This window comes from Trachypithecus francoisi, unplaced genomic scaffold (assembly GCF_009764315.1).
Source record: "Trachypithecus francoisi isolate TF-2019V2 unplaced genomic scaffold, Tfra_2.0 Lachesis_group7, whole genome shotgun sequence".
Taxonomy (NCBI): Eukaryota; Metazoa; Chordata; class Mammalia; order Primates; family Cercopithecidae; genus Trachypithecus; species Trachypithecus francoisi.
The window spans coordinates 75,228,307-75,249,876 of NW_022681472.1; the positions used below are offsets into that span (position 1 = coordinate 75,228,307).

At 35.2% G+C, this 21,570-nt stretch overlaps 2 protein-coding genes across 3 annotated transcripts in view; one reads left to right on the plus strand and one right to left on the minus strand.

Moving 5' to 3' along the window:
• Positions 1-632, minus strand: part of MRPL13 (mitochondrial ribosomal protein L13) — a 49,350-nt gene extending 48,718 nt beyond the window's left edge. The window contains exon 1 of the mRNA XM_033202738.1: positions 294-632. Coding sequence (XP_033058629.1) covers positions 294-320 — 27 coding nt within the window. The 5' untranslated portion in view covers positions 321-632. The remainder of the gene's footprint in view (positions 1-293) is intronic.
• The window catches only part of MTBP (MDM2 binding protein), a 78,963-nt gene continuing 58,015 nt past the window's right edge, over positions 623-21,570 (plus strand). For both annotated transcript variants that reach the window (XM_033202737.1, XM_033202736.1), the window contains exons 1-10: positions 623-813; positions 1,659-1,739; positions 7,012-7,085; positions 7,180-7,331; positions 9,552-9,610; positions 11,120-11,264; positions 12,239-12,356; positions 15,044-15,178; positions 16,990-17,084; positions 19,872-19,941. In XM_033202737.1, coding sequence (XP_033058628.1) covers positions 696-813; positions 1,659-1,739; positions 7,012-7,085; positions 7,180-7,331; positions 9,552-9,610; positions 11,120-11,264; positions 12,239-12,356; positions 15,044-15,178; positions 16,990-17,084; positions 19,872-19,941 — 1,047 coding nt within the window. In that variant the 5' untranslated portion in view covers positions 623-695. The remainder of the gene's footprint in view (positions 814-1,658; positions 1,740-7,011; positions 7,086-7,179; positions 7,332-9,551; positions 9,611-11,119; positions 11,265-12,238; positions 12,357-15,043; positions 15,179-16,989; positions 17,085-19,871; positions 19,942-21,570) is intronic.

Here is a 21,570-nt window from a genome sequence, read left to right on the forward strand (position 1 = left end):
GGCCTACAGTGTCCTATGTGATCCACCTTATTACCTCTCCGACCTGCTCTCCTAATCCTCTTCCCCCAGCCCCACTCCCCTAAAAAAGGGCAGATTGAAAAGGGGACGAGTAACAAACGAACGACATTAAGTGCTTGCCAGACTGACGACCCTCTTGTGCTTTCCCAAGGCATCTCTTAGCCGAGGGTCTCGGCTTCCCTGTCGCCCCAGCTTCACTACTTAATCTGACGGAACCAACGCTCTCCTTCTGCCAGTATAACGAACCCTATCAAGCCATAAGAGTCCGAGCTCACCTGCGGCGCCCTAGAGAAACTAGACATGTTTCCCGACTAGCAAGACCGTCCGTCCTTCTCTTAGTAGCCAAGTCGGGTGACGCAGCCTTACTGGCCCGGCGGGAAACGCTAACATCCAAGCAAGACAGTTCCTAGCTCGTCCAGCACTTGTCGGCTTCTCCCTCTTCCTCGAGTTTCCTCCAGTCTTCCCCACGGCATCAATTTCGTCATGAAAGGTGCAGATAATGCAGTTATTTAGGGAGTAACTCCCGAAAATAACTCGTTTGCTGGAAAACTGCGGAAACCCGACCGAGGACACAATTTCCAGCCGACCTAAATGAAGGGAACAGGAAGTGCGTCATAGCGCGCGTCTGTTTGGATGTGGAAGCCGAGACCTAAAACAGGGGGGTGATCTCCGAGGAGATGGATCGGTACCTGCTACTGGTGATCTGCGGGGAAGGAAAATTCCCGTCGGCGGCCAGTAGGGAGGCAGAACATGGGCTAGAGGTGTCGTCGGGTGAGGGTACTGAGAAACAGCCGGGTAAGCGCTGGGATGAGAAAGGGCGGGAACGGCTTGTGGAGCGGGGAAGAAGTTTGAGTTTGTGATAAAGTTCTGCTGGAGAGGGATCAATATGTAGTTGTCCCACGAAACTGGGACTCTATCTGGGATAGAGTTAATGAAGGCTGCAAAAATAGCATCTTCATGGAAAAACAGGGACAAATTTGTGGATGCAAGATTCCAGCCCTTAGAAGTTCTTGGCATAGTAAATATTTAACTTAATAAATTTTCTATGCCTTCGTAATGGAATTTCCTGGTTTTGGGATATATATATGCATTTATTATTTCTGCACCTGTGTTTCACATGCAGGTAATACAGACAGGAACAAGATGGACAAATATCTTGCTGTACTAGAATTTACATCTAATGGGAGGAGACATCCCACATATAAACTAAGTTTCAAAAACAAATGATGAATTTTAAATGATTTTAATTGTTTGCGTTTGCACTGCTTTTTGGTGCACCCGTCTAGATTCAATATTGCCTTCTATGTATTCATTTGTTTCGATCGAACAAGCATTTTGAGGAGTAAATGTATGTGGTTGTGTATAAGGTATTGTGACAGAATTTCCCTTCTCTTTAAAATTATTCTTTTGAGGGGAATTTTGCATTTGTGCTAACTGGCTGGCATGTACAGATCGGGAGCCTTTTTTATTTTCTCTGCTTGCTTTAGATTTACTGTATCAAAACTTGAACAGATCTTGAGTAGCGTGTAGTACTTTTATGTACAACGTACTGGTCTTGACAGCCTCTGATGGTGAAACTGGAGTAAGTTAGATTATGTAAGTCTGGAGCCCTTTGACTTATTCTGTCTTTTCTTTTTCAGACTTCACAGCAGCAAATGCTTATCACCTCTTGAAAAGAAGCATTAGTGCTTCAGTTAATCCAGAAGATAGTACTTTCCCTGGCAAGTATAATAAACTCTTTTCTCTGGCACAGCATTTGTAGTGGAAATTAACTTAATTAATTTGGACCCTAAGGAATACAAGGAAATACTTCTTTACTGTGTACAAGGCACTGAGTTACAGAGGTAACTAAAGGAGTACAAAACTGAAAAATAGATTACTCCTTTCTTCTTGATGCTTGAGTATAATAAAGTTGTGAAAAGTATTCTAGGTTCTCAGCTTGAGTTTTGCTCCTTTTATGAAATTTTCTTGCCTATCTTAGTTCTGTATAAGTAAGGGGAATGTGGCTTTATGAGGATGGTTTTATCCTAAGTAAAAATATATAAATAATGCTCCCACACTGATTTCCTTACCATTTATTTATTTCTGTTCTTAGCTGTTACTGATTCTCTTAACAGTACTCAATAATTACTAAACACAATCAGTTCTTATCTGCTTTGACTTTTTGAAGTATTTTTCTGTTTTGACCAACCCTTACTTTGTAAAAATCTTTCCTCCTTTAGCTTCTATTGGCATTATACAAATGCATTTACTGACTTTGACAGTTATCTTTTCTTTTATTCCCTCTTCTTGTCCTTTACTGGAGAATGTCCTTTAAATGTTCTGAAAATGGAGATGCCAAAACAGACCAATATCTAAAAACTGAAGGAAGTTTCTGTTGATGCAAGGAAGGGTCTGCTCCTTTTGATAAATTTGTAGTTCCTGTGACTGTACAATCTGCACCTTTCTTTTCTTTCATTAGAGAACCTCTTGTCTCTTGGTGTCAGCTAATACCGTTGGGGAATGATTTCTAATATGTATATGTTGCCCTAGCCTGTTTTCCAAGGCCTAGTAGTACTCATTAATTTTCAAGTTGGTATAATTTTAGTCAATACTACTATTATTGCAGGAAAGATTTTCTTTCATTTGCACCTCAGATGTATATGTAAAAGAGCTCTTGGGAGTATTCTAGGGGTTCTCATGATAAATTTTACTTTCCGCTTGTGTATTTAGGAGTTTCTTATACACACGGTCCTTGTTTTGCATGGTAGTGTGGTACTTTATAATTGATTGTGCAAAGCAATCTTAATATAATAATCAATGAGAAAAATTAGAATTGTCCCATGACCTTTAATATCTTTTGTCAGGCCGGGCGCAGTGGCGCCTGTAATCCCAGCACTTTGGGAGGCCGAGGCGGGTGGATCATCTGAGGTCAGGAGTTCGAAACCAGCCTGACCAACATAGAGACACCCCGTCTCTACTAAAAATACAAAAATTAGCTGGGCCTGGTGGCACATGCCTATAATCCCAGCTACTAGGGAGGCTGAGGCAGGAGAATTGCTTGAACCTGGGAGGCGGAGGTTGCAGTGAGCCGAGATCGTGCCATTGCACTCCAGCCTGGGCAACAAGAGTGAAACTCTGCCTAAAAAAAAAAAAAAAAAAAAAATATATATATATATATATATATTATCAAAACATTAAAAATTCTCTTACTGTTATAAAATTTTATGGAAATAAGAAAACAAATAAAAATAAAATTTATTTTGTACACTGTAATTTAAAACCTTAGAAACATTGAGAATTAAAGTGTTTTATTTCCTTGTAAAAACCTTATCAAGAGTAGTTTGAACAGTGCTTGCCACCTTCGCATCATCACGTAACTTACGATACAGAATGAACATCTTTTCTTTTATTGGCGAATTATCATATTCCAGTTGTATCAACTTCCAATGTTTTATTCTTCAATTTTTTTTTCTTTTTTTGAGACAGGGTCCCACTTTGTTGCTCAGGCTGGAGTCCAGTGACCCAATCATGGTTTACTGCAATTGCAGCCTCAACCTCTCCAGCTCAAGTGATCCTCCTACCTTAGCCTCCTGAGTAGCAGGGACTGTAGGCATGAGCCACCACACCTGGCTAATTTTTTAACTTTTTGTAGAGGCAGGGTTTCATTATGTTGCCCAGGCTGGTCTTGAACACCTGGGCTCAAGTAATCCACCTGTGTTGGCCTCCCAAAGTGCTGGGATTACAGATGTGAGCCACTGTGCCCGACCTGGACTTTCACTATTGTGAAATATGTCTGAGTTCCTTTAATGTTAAGGTTTTTGCTAGCATCATTTTCTCTGGGACATCTTCACCTTTTTCATCAAAAGGTGTTTGTCACAGCGGCTATTTTTAGAATTCTATTTACATTAGTTTGAAGATCGCTTTCAGTGTTAGCACTTTTTATTTCTTTGGTGTTTATCTCTCTCTTTTTAAAAAATTCCATCATCCATTTATCCACTTTTCTAAAATATCACATGGATTTACACTGGGAAACCGGGAGGCAACACAATTACATCCTTTGCTACCTGTGTGTGAACTGACTGGCACTTGTGCAGTGACCAATCAGTGACATAAGGCCGGGCGCGGTGGCTCAAGCCTGTAATCCCAGCACTTTGGGAGGCCGAGACGGGCGGATCACGAGGTCAGGAGATCGAGACCATCCTGGCTAACAAGGTGAAACCCCGTCTCTACTAAAAAAAAAAAATACAAAAAAATAAAAATAAAAAAAAAATAAAAGCAGTAACATGAGTGGTTACTGATCATGACACACATCTTTTATGTATACAGTGGTTTTGTAGACTGAGAAACTTGCAATGAAGTCTTAAACTATGCAATTATAGTTAATTAATATACTATGGTAACTGAAATTTAAACCAGGTTGTTGGGGAACTGGTGTTATTTAAGCTATAGTAACTGGAATTTGTGCATATAAGAGCCATGAGAATAGAAACTGCTTGCACTGAATTTCCTGCATACTAGGATTTTTGATTTCAGTAATATGGCAAGTTTGAGGGACGGAAAGTACAAGATGATTATAATTGGGATAAGGGTGAAGAGGTAGGCATGGCTATTTAGAGGATTTTGTAAATAGTTTCAAGGTGTTTGGATTTTTTCCTAATGGTAATCAGTAGCCATTAAAAGTGTTAATTAAGGAAGAGATGTGATCAGATCTGTGCTTTTGAAGTATTCTCCCTGAAGTATAGTAGATGGATTAGAGAAAAGTATAGCTATTTCTGTATAGGGGGATTCTGTAGAAGACCAAATGAGGAATGGGAGAGGCAGCCAGGGTGGAGGAAAATGGATAGATCTGAAGGAAATTATGGAGGTGGAATTCACCTACCTTAGCGTTGAATTGGTATGATGTAGAAGAAGGGAAGGATGAGAAAAGAATCAAGGGTGACATTAGGTTTCTGGCATGGGTAACAGCATGATGGTGGCATTTAGTGAGAAAGGAGAACCAGATTTGGAGGGAATATGACATGTTCAATTTGAAACCTGTTTTTTTTTTTTTTTTTTTTTTTTTTTTTTTTTTTTGAAGCGGAGTCTCGCTCTGTCGCCCGGACTGGAGTGCAGTGGCCGGATCTCAGCTCACTGCAAGCTCTGCCTCCCGGGTTTACGCCATTCTCCTGCCTCAGCCTCCCGAGTAGCTGGGACTACAGGCGCCCGCCACCTCGCCCGGCTAGTTTTTGTATTTTTTTTAGTAGAGACGGGGTTTCACTGTGTTAGCCAGGATGGTCTCGATCTCCTGACCTCGTGATCCGCCCGTCTCGGCCTCCCAAAGTGCTGGGATTACAGGCTTGAGCCACCGCGCCCGGCCGAAACCTGTTAATAGTTGCCTGTAAGATGTCAAAGTAAAAAGTAAAAATGTAAAAATGTTTTACATGTTTACAATGTAAAAATAAAAAAGTAAAAATGTTTTATAAAAGTTGGATACGTGTGTCTGGAACTAAAAATGTAGGAGAGGGCTGGAGATACTCGGATGTTGCAAAAATAATGGCAAAAAAAGCAATTATTTTGCACCAGATAATACAAAGTATAGAACTAATGTATAGATGTCAGGTGAAGCCATGAGAAATGATGGGATTGCTTATGGGTAGTAGGAAGAACAGAAAGTCTCAAACTGAATCCCAGTATTTAGAAGAACTGAACACCAGTTTTTAAAAAGAATAAGGAGGAGCCAGAAAGATGGGTGCCACAGAAGCCAAGTGTTTTAAAGAGAAAGTAGTCAAATATGTCATCTTTTATTTTTCTCTTATGCTGAGAGGTCAAAAAACAACAGCACTAAAAACTGCTAGATTTAGTAACAAGTCAATTATTGGTGACTTTGATGAGTGTTCTTTCAGTGGCATATTGGAGACAAAAAACAGATTGAAATGCATATGGAAGGAAGTGGAAAAGTTGATGAGGAAATGGAGACAGTCAGGTGTGGACAGCACCTTCAGAAGTTTATCTTTGAGGAAGAGCTAAGAAAGTGAAGTGGAGATGAATTTAAAGGGACCCCTTTTTAAAAAAAGAAATACTTTGAGAAACACTTGTGTGTGTTTAAATGGCAATGACAAAGAACAGACGGAAGGGAGCAGAGTGAAATGCAGGAAAGATAATCAGTGGGCTAGATAATAGAATCAGTGGTCTCGGGAGGTTTGGCCGGTAACATTGAATTGGAAGGACAGTGCCTCTTACACGTTAAAGCGGAGGAAAGAGGAAAGACTTAATGGGAGTACAAGTTGAGTTGTATGTTTCCTGAGAGGATGTTATTAGAATTATTACCTGATAGTTTCTATTTTGTTAAGGTGGTAGGAGTCTTCTGCTGAGATTGTTGGAAGAAAGTGGTAATAAGAATTTAGCATCTTACCTCGCTTCCTTCCGTTAGTTACGCCTCAGTTACTACTTTTCTTCTACCTTTTTTGAGTCCAATTTGTATACACAGCTCTAAATTCTTTATGACTCCTTGACACATACCCTGGGGTGACCCTTAATTTTATATCCTCATATAATACTCCATTCTCCAAGAAGAGCATCTTCCTTATCTTTAGGCTGTGGTTGCTCTTTAACGCCTCTGTCTCTAGTTGGGCTGAACCTACCTGCATGGTCTTTGGAGAAGGAATTGTTTTCACTAAAATGACTTACATGGTTTTGTGTTACTCAGTGGTAATTGAGTAGCTGTATTTTCAACATCTTTATGGTAGATTGTAATCTGTGTGAAATGATAATTAAAATAATAAAAAATAATAATAGGGATTTTGAATTGTGACAAACAAAAGCCAAGTATTTATTGTGAGTAAAGAATTTTGCTCTTGAGGTAGATTATTCTATTTGAATTTTTAGCAGAGATTTTTAAAAGATCCACATATATATGTTGGATAATTATGTAACATGTTTCAAAATTATGGTCTCTAAGTACAGTATATATGCTATGTCATCTGCTTATTTATGGTATGCCTTTCTAATAATAAGTGTGATTTTATTTTCAAGCCTGTTCAGTGGGTGGTATCCCTGGTTCCAAGAAGTGGTTCTTTGCAGTGCAGGCAATATATGGATTTTATCAGGTAATATAAATTAAAAAATAGCTATTAGTGAATGTCTTTACTAATATAAATAATTTCATCATCCATTATTTAATACAATCTTTTGATTTATTAGTTTTGTAGTTCTGATTGGCAAGAGATAACTTTTGATACAGAAAAAGATAAAATTGAAGATGTTCTTCAAACAAATATCGAAGAATGTTTGAGTGCTGTTGAGTGTTTTGAAGAAGAAGATAGTAATAGCAGGGAATCATTATCCTTGGCTGAGTATGCTTATATGGTTTTTGTATTATCATTAAAATACTTAATATTAGACAGTTATTTTAATCCATGAGAATGAAGATTATATATTTTAGCATCTTTACTGAAGAAATTCTAGTTAATTGAAATTTTCGACTCTTCACTTTGGAAGACATAAGGCAATTTGGGCCTTTTATTTGAATAACATTCTTTAAAATGCATGTTTCTTAAGCTTACATAATGTCAAGAATCATAAAAAGTCGTATTTTAATTGACATATTACTTTCTTGAAGATAAATTCTGCCTAATATTTTATTTTTGAAACAGGGTCTTGCTCTGTCACCCAGGCTGCAGTGCAGTGTTGCAGTCATGGCTCCCTACAGCCTTGACCTTCTGGGCTCAAGCGATCCTCTGACCTCAGCTTCCAGAGTAGCTGGAACTATAGGTGTGTACCACCACACCCAGCTAATTTTTTTTTTTTTTTTTTTTTTTTTTTAAGAGATATTGTTTCGCCATGTTGCTCAGACTGGTCTCAAATTCCTGAGCTCAAGCAATCTGCCTGCCTTGGCCTCCCAAAGTGCTGGGAGTACAGCTGTGAGCCACCGTGCCTGGCCAATAATGTATTTTAAAAGCTTGAATAGAAATATTATTTAATGTTAATAGCTAGCATTCATACCAAAGTATCATTTTCATTTTGCTATTTGAGGCCAAAATATGTGACTTCTTTAATTTATGTATATTTGCAGCATTTCAGGTACCTTTTAAAATCCATAAAGAGTTTGTGAGGATTATATATACATGATTGAGTTCACGTTTAGGTTTTTTTGAATTGTACAATATGTAAGTTGATCCGGGTGACATAAGTTGTGATAGTAATTTTTCTCTTTCTGAAATATCCCTCCTCTTATAATTAATACCTCTTATTTTAGTCTTTCATGACGTTTCATGACAAAACTGCTCTTATTGTAGTGGTCACATATTATATCTGTAAGTAGCTGTAGACTTAAAAAATTTCATTTTCCTTTTTCCAGGTCATATTTGTTTGTTCTGATTAATAAAAGGAGACCTTTCAGAACCAGAGAAATATCACTGAACCAAGGAGGTAGACTTTATTTACACAATCTTAGGCCGGTCATGTAACTTCTCTGGTCCTTTGTTTTCTTGTCCATAAAGTATTGAAGTACTTTTAGGTGATTTCTCAGGTGCTTTCATTTACCCTTAAAAGCTCGTATCATTCCATATGTTTTCCTACCACTATTAAAGTATAAACGTTTCTAATAAGTGACCTAATAATTATTTCCACAAGAGGGAGCTTGAAAACTAGAGTTTACATCAGATGCCTTAAGTTTCTAAGATGATGGTAGGTTTATAATAAAGGATTTAAGTACCTTTATGCTATATAATAAAAAATTGTATCATATGGAAAAAACTAATCCATTTTGAAGGATCTGAGGAGGGCATCATATTCTTTAGTCAAGACTGTTAAATACCATTCAGAGAAAAATCATGTCCTTTTTTATTAAACACTTAGCATTTTCTTACTTTTAAGATTCAGAAAAATGGCTGGGTGCAGTGGCTCATGCCTGCAATGCCAGAACTTTGGGAGGCTGAGGCAGGTGGGTGACTTGAGCCCAGGAGTTTGGGACCAGCCTGGGTACCATGGCAGAACCCTGTATCTACAAAAAATAAAAAAATTAGCCAGGCATGGTGGCGTGTGCCTGTAGTCCCAGCTATCTCAGCTATGCAGGAGGCTGAGGTGGGAGGATCACCTGAGCCTGTAGGATTGAGGCTGCAGTGAGCTGTGATCATGCCACTGCACTCCAGACTGGGTGACAGAGTGAGACCCTGTCTCAAAAAAATCCCCAAAATCAAAAATAAATAAATAAATAAAAGATTCCAAAAAAATGTTTGGTCTGTTATGATTTATATTTAATACGCTAGTTATAATTTAGGGAGTTTTATTCCCTTTGTTTGTTTGTTTTTGGGGTGTGGGTAAGAACTTGTACTCAGAGTTTGAATCCTAGCTTCTGTACATACTAATTATGTAACTTTAGGCAAGTTATTTAAAGTGGAGATAATAATAGTATTATAGTAGTACCTCCTGGAATTGTCATAAAGATAAAATGAGATTATACATCTAACCTGTTTGTGTCTGTGCAACAATCTTTTTAGTTAATAGTACCTATTATGATTATATATAAATGTATTTATGGGTTTTTTTTTCCCTAACTTACCCTTTTATTTTAGTCTCTATGAAGAAGCTGCAGAAAATTTACATCAGTTATCAGACAAGCTTCCTGCTCCTGGTAATATTTTATGACTACTTTTAATAATTTGTATCTTATCTTATTACACTTTTTATGAATAAGTGATAAATTCATTCTTTATGTTAGTGTTCTCACTTTAATCTTTAAATTAAAAATTGCAAAACAATTTATAATTGAAGTTGATACAGAATGTACTCCGTTAGAGTACATTACTGAGATGTAGCAGTTCTTTTCATTGTTTTCATTTAGTTAGGTGAAAATTAAATAACTATCTCTGGTTATTTAGTTATTACTGAAGAAGAATCTTTCTACTACAGACTGTTGTTTTTCAGAGTATGTTCTGTAGAAGACTAATCCTATAAACAGCTCTTTAAAAAAGAGATTATTTAACCTTAATTTGGATAACATTCTTTTATGGTGAAGTTACTATATGCATTATCAAATGGAATGTCATACCATAAAAGAAGGCGTTTCCTCAGCTTTTTTAAAATATTTTTTTCCCATAGTAGAAAGAATACTTTGTGAAATACTGTATCATAATATTCCTAAAACTGTTTTTTTCTTTTTTCCTTTGTGTTAATCAAGTAGCTGTCATCTAATATTTGGTACAGTTGGCATCCACAAATACTTTGAAGAGTATTCTTTTCTGAATACTTTGTTTATTGAAGGTCATTATGAAGTAAATATTTGTACTAGGAGCCAGGTGTACCATGATTAATAGAGCATCTGTGATAACATAAAGAAGGTTATAGCTTATAGTCAGTCTGATCTCTGTATTCAAGGAGATCATATATTAGTACAAAAAGCCCCACACAGAAAAATAACTGAATGAGTTGACCAACGTATCAACTTTTAAAATGAAATGTGTTGAGTTCAAAGGATGCACTGAAATATTACATAGTTGTCTTGGCAAATTAGAATACTTTGATTATCAAATTTAGCTCCAGTTTGTTTCATTTTGATTTTTGTAGTCCTTCAGGAAATTTATAATTTTATAAAATTTAAAGTTTTGTGAAGTTATTGTTTCTCAGGATCCAATGATGATGTCAGTGTGATTGGTTTTCTGAGTGTTTTATTGTCCTTTATAAAAGAGACATCATTTATTTGAACATTACAGTTTTGCACTAATTCATTCTCTTTTGGATAACAAAATTATGTTTAGAAAAATATAATGAAATTGCACAGGTTTTTTTTCTCTGCTGAGTACAATAGCATTGATGATCTTAAGAGCAACGTGTGTAATTAGCCACTGCTGCAGAATTGGCAAGTAGTTATGATATAGTTTATTGTTTTCTAGTATATGCTAGCTATTTCAAGATAACATGGCTATAAATCAAATGATGAACATTTAAAAAGTTTGAGTTCCTAAAGACATATATTGTTTTGAAGAATTTCAGAAACGAAAACTAAAATCTTCCTTTGTCTTCTAAATAAATATAAAATTCATTTTTCTAAATAAACGTAAAATTCAGTTGCTCAGGGTACTATTTTGAGACATTTCAGATCTAACTTTTTAAAAATTACAAAAATGCCTTTTTCTCTTTCTAGGTAGAGCAATGGTAGATATAATACTATTGCCTTCTGACAAAGATCCTCCTAAATTGAAAGACTATTTACCTACTGTAGGAGCATTAAAACATTTGAGAGAATGGTATTCAGCAAAGATCACTATAGCAGGAAATCATTGTGAAATGTAAGCTTCTTTGTTCATATTTGATTATCGTCTGTGTTGCATTGTCTGTTTTCACAGTTAACATACTATTCTGTTTTCAGACTCAGCATTTGAAAATTATTTTAATGTAACAAGATAAAATTGTGTGTTATACCATGATTGCACATTTGTGTATTGAGAAGAATCTAGATGTTCCATATTTTATATTTATGTTTCTGAAATATTTAAGTGTTTAGTAAATATTGATGCTGTTTTACAACCATTACTGAGGATTAATTCTATAAGCACACTATATACTTTTGAACATAGATACACTGGATTTGTCATGTTGTATTTGATTTTCTGTTATGTGCCAATGTAGGAATAAATATACACTGTTGTATTTTATGATATTTTAGCAAGGATTAATTGTATATTACAATTTTGACCCTTAAATAAGCATTCAATTGGATTTAATAACTTCATGATTTGTTTTCATTCAATGAATGTTTATTGAGCAATACCTTTATGGCAAGCATAGCAATAGATGCTGGTAAGTTAAGAAAGTGAGAAGACATGATCTTTTTCATTGAAGTGCAGCGAGAAACAGGAATGCTAACAGTCAAGATAGTCTGTGATAAGTGCTGTTATAGAATTCCATGCAAAGCTGTATGGGGACAATATAGAAGAGCAGTTCTCTTTTTGAAGATAAGGAAGTGACATTGTGCCTGTGTGTGTGTATATCTGACACCTTTAAGCCAATAGTAAGAGGAAAGTCTTTCTTCATCCTTAGTACTAAAGATAATTACTCTAAGTTTGTGAGGATGTTGGGACTAAATGAACATGTGACAGCAATTCACTTAGAGACTGACTTAATGGGTGTTTCATATTAGTAGGAAAAATACAGCAATATAAATTTTGCAATTTTGCCTCTTAGGCTTGTAGTTGACTATAATGATTAAATCAGTGAAATATAAAACCCTGTATTTAATTGTTGCAATCTTTTTTTTTTATAGAAACTGTCAGAAAATTGCAGAATACCTTTCTGCTAATGTTGTATCTTTAGAAGATCTCAGAAATGTTATTGACTCAAAGGAATTATGGAGGGGAAAAATACAGATATGGGAAAGAAAGGTAAATGGATTACTCACAGTTTGCCAAGCGGGCCTTTCAATTTTATTTACAACACAGATATTTAAATAAATCTTAACGAAAATGTACCTTATAACGATATTCTAGACTAGTACTATCTAAGTAGACTTTCTGCAATAATGGAAATGTTCTATATCTATGCTAATACAGTAGCCTATAAACCACTTATTACTACTGAGCACTTTATATGTGAGTAGTTCCACTGATGAACTGAATTTTTATTTGATTTTAATTTACTTTAATTTAATCATAATAATGTGATTATGTTTTGAGTGCTGCTTCCAGAATGTAACATTCTTTTAAACCATAGAATTTGACATTAATCGAGTTCATGTTGTTTATCCAAATTGCTGTATTTTATTGCATGTGTAAACTACTAGAAAAATTGCTTAGAGCATATTGTCTTCCCATAATACTATCTTAGGTGATCTTTGCTGTTTACTAACCAGCCCTCAGATTTTGAACAAATTTTTTTAACCTTACTGGATCCCAGATTTCTCAATTGTAAGATGAGAATGTTCTATTAGGTGGACTCTTCTGATCCTGAATGTCTATGAAGTTTCTATTTCATTTTGATGTCTCTTACTATGAAAGAATGTTTGTGGGTTTTGTAAGTTGTATCCATTTTGAAATAAGTGTTCATAGTAATTTATATATTTTTGTAAATAGGCAAAACTAACTAAGAAAGTTTCTTAATGTTTGTGTAGGGTAGCATGGGAGCATGAGTAGGCTTTTGAGTTCCTCTAAAGTTTTACTACACTAATTACTACACATTTTTTTCTTTTTTAATTCACCCTTAGTAATGGTTTAATAAAATCTCTGATTAGACAACAGGAATCAATGTGGCTGGGTTTGTCTTGTTGATTTGCATGTTTGCTCATCCTGATCTCAGAAAGGTTAAATCTGCAGGTGAACTCTCTCTGCAAGTGTTTTGATATTAAAAAAAAAAAAACCCACATAGGCTGGGCGCGGTGGGTGGCTCACGCCTGTAATCACAGCACTTTGGGATGCCAAGGCGGACACATCATGAGGTCAGGAGATCAAGACCATCCTGGCTAACACGGTGAAATCCCATCTCTACTAAAAATACAAAAAATTAGCCGGGCGTGGTAGCAGGCGCCTGTAGTGCCAGCTACTCGGGAGGCTGAGGCAAGAGAATGGTGTGAACCCGGGAGGCGGAGGTTGCAGTGAGCTGAGATCGTGTCACTGCACTCCAGCCTGGGTGACAGAACAAGACTCCGTCTCAAAAAAAACCCCAATAAACAACAAAAACCCCACATAGCCAAGTGGAAGAGTGGAAGATACAGTTTGCTAGAATTGCTTTTGTATGTTTTCTGAAACTGCATGTTTACATACAAGAAAGATAATGGCAGAGTTATTTTCATGAGATTCTTTTATTCTCTTGAATAGGAAATTAAATGTCCATAAATTAAATACATAAATTACTATGAACACTTATTTCAAAATGGACATGACTTACAAAACCCACGAACATTCTTTCATAGTAAGAGACGTCAAAATGAAATAGAAACTTCATAGAAATTCAGGATTAGAAGAGTCCACATAATACAACATCCACGTAATACAAGCATTTAAAACTTGAAATCACTTTTTTTGATAGAAAACAACTTTTTAGTCAAGAGGCATTATGGTGATTAAGGACATAGATTCTAGAGTTATATTGCCTACAATCAAATCCCAACTCTTTTTTCTTTCTAGTTTAACGTAGCCTGATGTGTAATGCTTAACCTCTTGGTGCTGCATTTGTCTTTGTAAGATGATGATAATAGTTCCTATCTCATAGATTTTTGTGAGGATTAAATTATTCAAAGCACAGAGTAACCACTCAGTAAGCGTTAGCTATCACTGTTGCTGTGGCTACCATTACTATTATTAGCATCCTTGCTATTATTACTTCTGCAGTAATTGACCTTATCAGCAACATTTATCAAAGACAAACTTTGTGAGACACTGTACTAAGGATCTAGTAAGGAATAAGATAGAGCCAGGTGCGGTGGCTCACGCCTCTAATCCCAGCACTTTGGGAAGCCGAGGTGAGTGGATCACCCAAGGTCAGGAGTTCAAGACCAGCCTGGCCAACATGGTGAAACCCTGTCTCTACTAAAAATACTAAAAATTAGCCGAGCATGGTAGCAGTTCCCTATAATCCCAACTACTCAGGAGGCTGAGGCAGGAGAATCACTTGAACCAAGGAGGTGGAGATTACAGTTAGGCAAGATCATGCCACTGTACTCCACCCTGGGACACAAGAGTGAAACTCCGTCTCAAAGCCAAAAAAGAAAAAAAAAAAACAACAAAAGGAACAAGACAGACAGCTTCTGTCTTTGCATAACTTACAGACTGGTAGGAAGCCAGATACTGAACAATGCAAAGGAGGTTGTTTGGTCCTGTGGCTGCGTAGAATGAGCTTAACATACTCTTGCCAGCTGGTAAAGAGCCAATGAGAGCTTTTCATGAAAAACTGAAAAATTGATGTGTAAGTTAAAATAGGATGTATACCTAAATGTAAGAAGCACACTTTTGAGCTGAGGACTCAAAAATAAATTTATACATGGGTTTCCCCTCAACTTTTACATTGTAATAAGATGTATTAATCTTATAGCATTATTCATGATACTTGTAACTGTGTTTTCTTGGTCTCTTTTCAGTTTGGATTTGAAATTAGTTTTCCTGAATTTTCTTTAAAGGGAGTCACACCTGAGAATTTTAGTACATCTAACTTAAATACTGACTTCCTTGCCAAAAAGATAATACCATCAAAGGATAAGAATATTTTGCCAAAGGTAATTGTGTTTAATTTTTTTGTGTGATCATTCATGTGTATTTTTGTTCCTATAAAATATGTTTGAATCTTGAATTAATATTACTAATATATGTGCTTAAGTGTGCTCACTAGCATAGTTTTTAATATGATTAAGTACTTCAGTTTTACTGTGTCATCGGCATTAAATTTTGGTGATATTGTCATTGTTTTAGATGTTTAAAGATATGTAATGATACTAAATGAGTAGAGTTCTGAAACCACCTTTGGTTTGGACTTTACTGTGTGACCTTTCTAAGACTCAGTTTGGAGAGAATATGATGTAGTGAGAAGAGGGTATGTTTTGGTGTTAGGTAAACATGAGTTTGGAACCTGACTATGTCACCTACAAGTTGTTGTTTATAACCTTGGGTAGATTGATTAACCCATTTGTGAAGTGGAGGCAATAGTAACACACGTATCTTACAAAGTTATGAGGATTATATGAGGTAGGAGTTTAATATCTGACATAGTACCTGACATATGCTTAACTTACAGTATAAGAAGTATCAGTTCTTGCCCCATATCTTCTATACATTTGTTCTTAAAATGCAAGTAATTATAAAATATAATAATTAGGAAAAGGTTTAGTTGGCTTTTGAACATTAGAAAAATAACATAAGAAGAGATATTTATATGAAGGTATCTTAGAATTCACTTTAAAAGAACTAATTTAAGAACGTGGAAATCAGTGGTCATGAAGTTAAAAAGATGTCAAATTGATGGTTAATATTTTCTAATCAAAGGGTGGTACAAACAGAGAGTATAATTTCTGATTTGAACTCATTTCTCAATATTTGTTTAGAATTGCTTACTTTAAGTAACTGTGGCCATCTTTCACAGGAATATTAAATTCTTTTCTAAAGATTAGAATAGAAAGATGCATGACCTCAACTTTTCTTCAAGTATGAATAATGTATCCAAATTTTTGCTACTGTTGAAGAGAATCTTAGGGTACAACTTCTTCAATAATGTAAAATTCATATTCTCTCTCTGTATATGTATAGACACACACACTGTATAGATACATATGTTTATAGATATATACACACATAATCATATATGATGAAATTACTCTACTTTTTACAAGTCTAAAACTTTGTGTAACTTCTTCAAGAAGTGTGCTCTTTTCTTTGCCTTTCATGTGAAGCACATGGCTCCAACTATTGAAATATCAGCCCTTCAATAACAAATTCTAATTTAGTTTTAGGCTTTACCCAAGAAATATAATACTGAAATTTTATTTTTTCTGAATGGAGCTTTCTATGTTAATTGGCACATGCTGACTTCACTATCTCTGTAATTTATTTAGTCTTTTTGCTAGAATTTTTTTTTTTTTTTTTAATGTCAGTGTACCACTCAACCTAAGTTCATCCTGGAGTGTCTTTTCTTTCACTTTTTTAGTCTACAGATTCCACCTTCAGAGGTAGGTTGCCAATTTGTTTCTTCAACACTATAGCCTGTTGTATCACCTGTCTGTCTTGTTGAAGATAAACAGCAAAAGTTGAGAACTGTTGTCCTCTGTTGCTTACCTCCTCCCATACTTATTTTCTCCTGTGACAGCTCTTCCTGGTTACTAAGTGATCTCCATGTCTGTTTCTCTACCCTGAAAGGTAGAATTGAAATTGAAGAAATTCTGGTCTGCTATAGAATATAGGATTACATACTAGGCATGCATAATGTGTAAAAAGTTTCTTTTTAAGATCCATTTTAAAGTTTTAAACCCTTAATCACTAATTTGTTTACTTTCGTTTATGGTATTTAAATATTACACAATTTTAATTTCTTTTCTAGGTTTTCCATTATTATGGCCCTGCTTTAGAATTTGTGCAGATGATAAAATTATCAGATCTACCCTCCTGCTATATGTCGGACATTGAATTTGAGTTGTATCCTTTCATTTACATGTTCATTTTAGATTACATTTTCTGTGTCAGGTAGAATGTTCTGGTATTGTTGGGTAAATATACATGTTAGATATATATTTTGCATTATATTCATTGTTTTAATGTTGATGTTCAAGTAGGCTGCTGGACTCCTTATTGTTGGAGTTGCTGGGGAAGGAAGTTCTTGCTTTTCCCACCTTCTGGATCCTATACCTATTTTATCAGAAATCTTCCTCCCTATGCAAGCATTTTTATTTTTGTTCAGTATTGTTGAGACTTTTCTGTGGATAGAGCTGTGGAAATAATACAGAAGTGATTGAGCCTTGTTTCTTTAATGCAGTTATAATGTTCTCTGCTGGAGCATAGGACTGATATACTCTGACACCTAGTCTAGCATTAACTGAAACTTTGTCCTTCCCACCTACTGCCCAGACATCACCATGTATATATTTTATGTGCTTTTGTTAACTGTACTTTTTTAATAGTTTTAATGCTTTTGGGAAATAATTTCCCTTTTCCTAAAATCCAGGAATACATCTCCATGACTTCTATGTTTTACTCAATATGTTTCTGCTGAAGAAGTCTGTAACTGCAATATATCATAGCATGTAGTAAGCACTCAATATTGTCAGATGAATGACTTTGGATTATGTCAGCCTAAATCAAAATACTCATTATTTTCTTATTGAAAATTCCTTGCTGCAGAAAAGATAACATTTACTAAGGCATAGGAGAACCTTACCCAGCTGAAAACTGTTTGTAGTCTAGAATCTCTAAAGAGTAGTCGTTTTTTGGTTTGGGGGTGTTGAGGGCAGTTACTAAGTAATCAGATTGGAGAGGCTTTTCAGATTAATCAGGTCCTAAAAGTCCTTACATATCATGATTGGGGTTAAATTCTATCCGAAAGATAATGAGGCATCATACAAGGATTATAAGCCAGACAGTAGCTTAATGAGAAGTAAATTTTAGATCATGCTGGTAGGATTTTGGAAACCTGAGCAAAGCTCGAACTAAACAAGTGGCATTTGGAATGGAGAGCCAGGAAAAGTACACAATGTGTTAAAGATGTAAAATCAACACAATATCATGATTTATTTATTACATGCTGAGAAAGTGAGAAGGCCAGAGAGTGTAGTTGATTCCCTATGTTGAAACTGGTGTCACTAGTTGAGATAACATGAGATGAGCCATTTTCATAGAGGAAGAGGAGTTCAGGTTCAGGTAGTTGGAGTGGTAATGTACATTGTAGTAAAAGGTATAATAGGTAGTTTTAAAAAATTTTTATCCATTGTACATTACTGTTGAGAACCATTTAGCCAGCATTCTACCTGGCAGTATAACTGTAGATGTTACTTTCAGATATAATCTATTATTAATCCTTCTTTTCTCTGTCCTCATCTATTAGCAGCTTATTGGGCAGAAGCTGTTTGACATATTTATCTTACATTAGATTCTTGCCTTAGACCAATGGTTTTCAAACCATCTTCCAAGGAAAGTCGAGGACTCGGTTCTCCGGATAATGGGATTGAAAGATAAGTTGAGTGGGCATGGCTCTTGGCCCCCTCCTACTGCAACCAGAGCAGCACCTCTTCTGCCCTAAATATTGGGTTTCCAGATAAAATATCACTTGGAAAAAGTTTCTGCATCAAAAAGGTTTACAAAGTGTACTGTAAACTGTTTTCATGGTACCACCCAACATTTAGATGTTTGACCGTGTTTTTACATAATACTCAGTATACTTTTTACTACCATTACGTTAAGAAAAGTTCTACAACTTGGGGAAAAAAAAATCTTCCCTCAAATACTGTATTTATGCTTTTAGAATAGGCAGAGGACTTCCTGGTATATGGTGTAGAGAGGAGGGAGAAATGTTAGGAATCTGTGGGGAAAAAAAAACAAGTAATTTATATACTCAAAAAATGTTTAAATGTTTCTCCTGCCATCACCATGAAGAAACATAAGAATCAGTCAGCTGATGTATCATTTTATGTATTTAAGTAAATATAAATGGTATCATATGTATCTGCAAATATATTCAACATATTTTAAACTCTCTTTTAAAAATATAGAAGAATGTTTAGAAATACACCTAAGAACAGAACATTTTGTATAAAAAGAAATACAATTTGTATTGTATAATTGTATAATAAAAAGAAATACAATTTCTTTTTATACAAAATATTCTGTTCTTAGGTGTATTTCATTTTGTATAAAAAGAAATTAAACACTAGCCTAGTGTTTCTGAATTTTTATTTAGAAGCTACAGTTTTTATAAATTTCTTGTTCTTATAGTTTATAGTAATGCTCTTTATAGTAGCACTGTTTCTTAGCATTTAAACAATAATGCTAAACAAGACTTATCTCCCATTATAGAGGAGCAAGCTATGAAGATAAAATTCAACAATTAGTTAGTCACAAAATGTTGGCCATTTCTTCTCGGAGGGCCTCTCACACCAGCACCTTCCCTTCTATTCTTTTGTCATCCTCATTTTCAAACTCTCACTTCCATACAATCAGATATTTTAGTGGGCATTTCAGTGGACACCACTCTGCCTCAATCAATCCAGAATTAAACAAATAATTAAACAAATTTTTGGCATTTTCAGAATTAAACAAATAATTGGAAAAATAATTATCCTTAGGGAAAGGAGTAATTGTTAACAGCTACAGTTAAATTTTTTAATAAATGAATTTAAGCAACTGTGGAAGAATTGAAATAATGTAACTTATTTTAAGGAGTACATTGTTTCACAGGTACCATTACATAATTTCTTTAACTCCTTAGTACAGAGGATTGACAAACAGTACCAAACAGAATTCTGTGTTGCTGTTGGAGCAGATTTCTTCTCTGTGTAGCAAGGTATTGAGGGTTTCTTGGGGGTTTTTTGTTTGTTTGTTTTTATACTTGCCACTTAAGGATGTGTAAGAAAATGGATGTAGGCCGGGTGCGGTGGCTCAAGCCTGTAATCCCAGCACTTTGGGAGGCCAAGATGGGCGGATCACGAGGTCAGGAGATCCAGACCATCCTGGCTAACAGGGTGAAACCCCGTCTCTACTAAAAAATATAAAAATTAGCCGGGCGAGGTGGCGGGCGCCTGTAGTCCCAGCTACTCGGGAGGCTGAGGCAGGAGAATGGCGTGAACCCGGGAGGCGGAGCTTGCAGTGAGCTGAGATCCGGCCACAGCACTCTAGCCTGGGCGACAGAGCGAGACTCCGTCTCAAAAAAAAAAAAAAAAAAAAAAAAAAAAAAAAAATGGATGTAACTTACTAATCTGTTTGCTTGATGACTTGGTTTCTTTATTGTAATATAGGATAATTTTGGTCCTAACTCATATTAAGATATTTTGGACTTTTCATAATAACTGTAAAAGTACTCTGCAAACATAAGTGACATTTTGTTTTTAGGAGAGATTTTCAGAAATAAGCTTTATGACTGGTAATTTTATTGTTAACCTACTTCTTCAACATGCGATTTCAATTCTATGAGAAGACATTCATATACTTGCATTTTTTTCTTCATTGTAGGGCAGGGGATGAAAGTGGAAAAAGCTAAAGTTTACTAAATTGTCATTTGGGAGTTTCCAATTTTTCTTTCTAAATTCTGATGATGTTTAGGAGATTTATGGCTATTTTAACAGTTATTTTGTATATATAATGATGTAAAATTGGTATATTTTTAACTAAAAAAATTACAATATAAATAATTTTAAGTGGAATCATCTATTTAAAATCAAATTCAGTTTTTAGTAGGAAAAAATGAAAGTTTGCTTTTTTTCTAGTTATTTATTCAACTGTTATGTTTCTTGGAAAACAATTTTTAATGCACACAATGTTTATTGGCAGTATTTACCTAACATTTTCTTATTGTTTTAATGACAAGTAGACTAGCAAATAATCCTGCAGGGAGAAAATGATTCTTATAATTATAGCAGTTTCCCTATGGTGCTATAATCAAGTCTTGGTTATAATTCCTATAGAAAATCAATATAGTAAAGGAAAAATGATTTTGACCTTAAAATGTATACTTGACTGTATACTAACTTAAAATTTTGGCTTCTAGCCTCTTTTTCCATAAATTTAATAGTCCTTTGAATAGGGCACCAAAGTATTTATTTGATGAAGTGGCCTTTACCAGTATTACCCTGGCTTTCATCCTCTAAAAATAACTAATTTGCTGAATTTTGAAATTTTAAAATGTATCTTTTATCATTTATCCAACATGTATTCTACTGTGTGTGAGGTACTATACTAGATTTCGGGAACCCAGTAATGAAGTGTACAGATGATGCTTGTATACTTGTGGAACTTACATTTTAGGGGACAAGCAAAAAATAAGTAACTGCAGACACAATAAGAATTATGAAGAAATAAACAGCCTGAGATAGGGAATAAGTCAAGAGACCCTACTTTAGATAGAGGTTAATAAGGCCATACATTTCTCCAGAACTATTTGCAGAGACATCTTATGAATTAGTATATATTTTTTAAG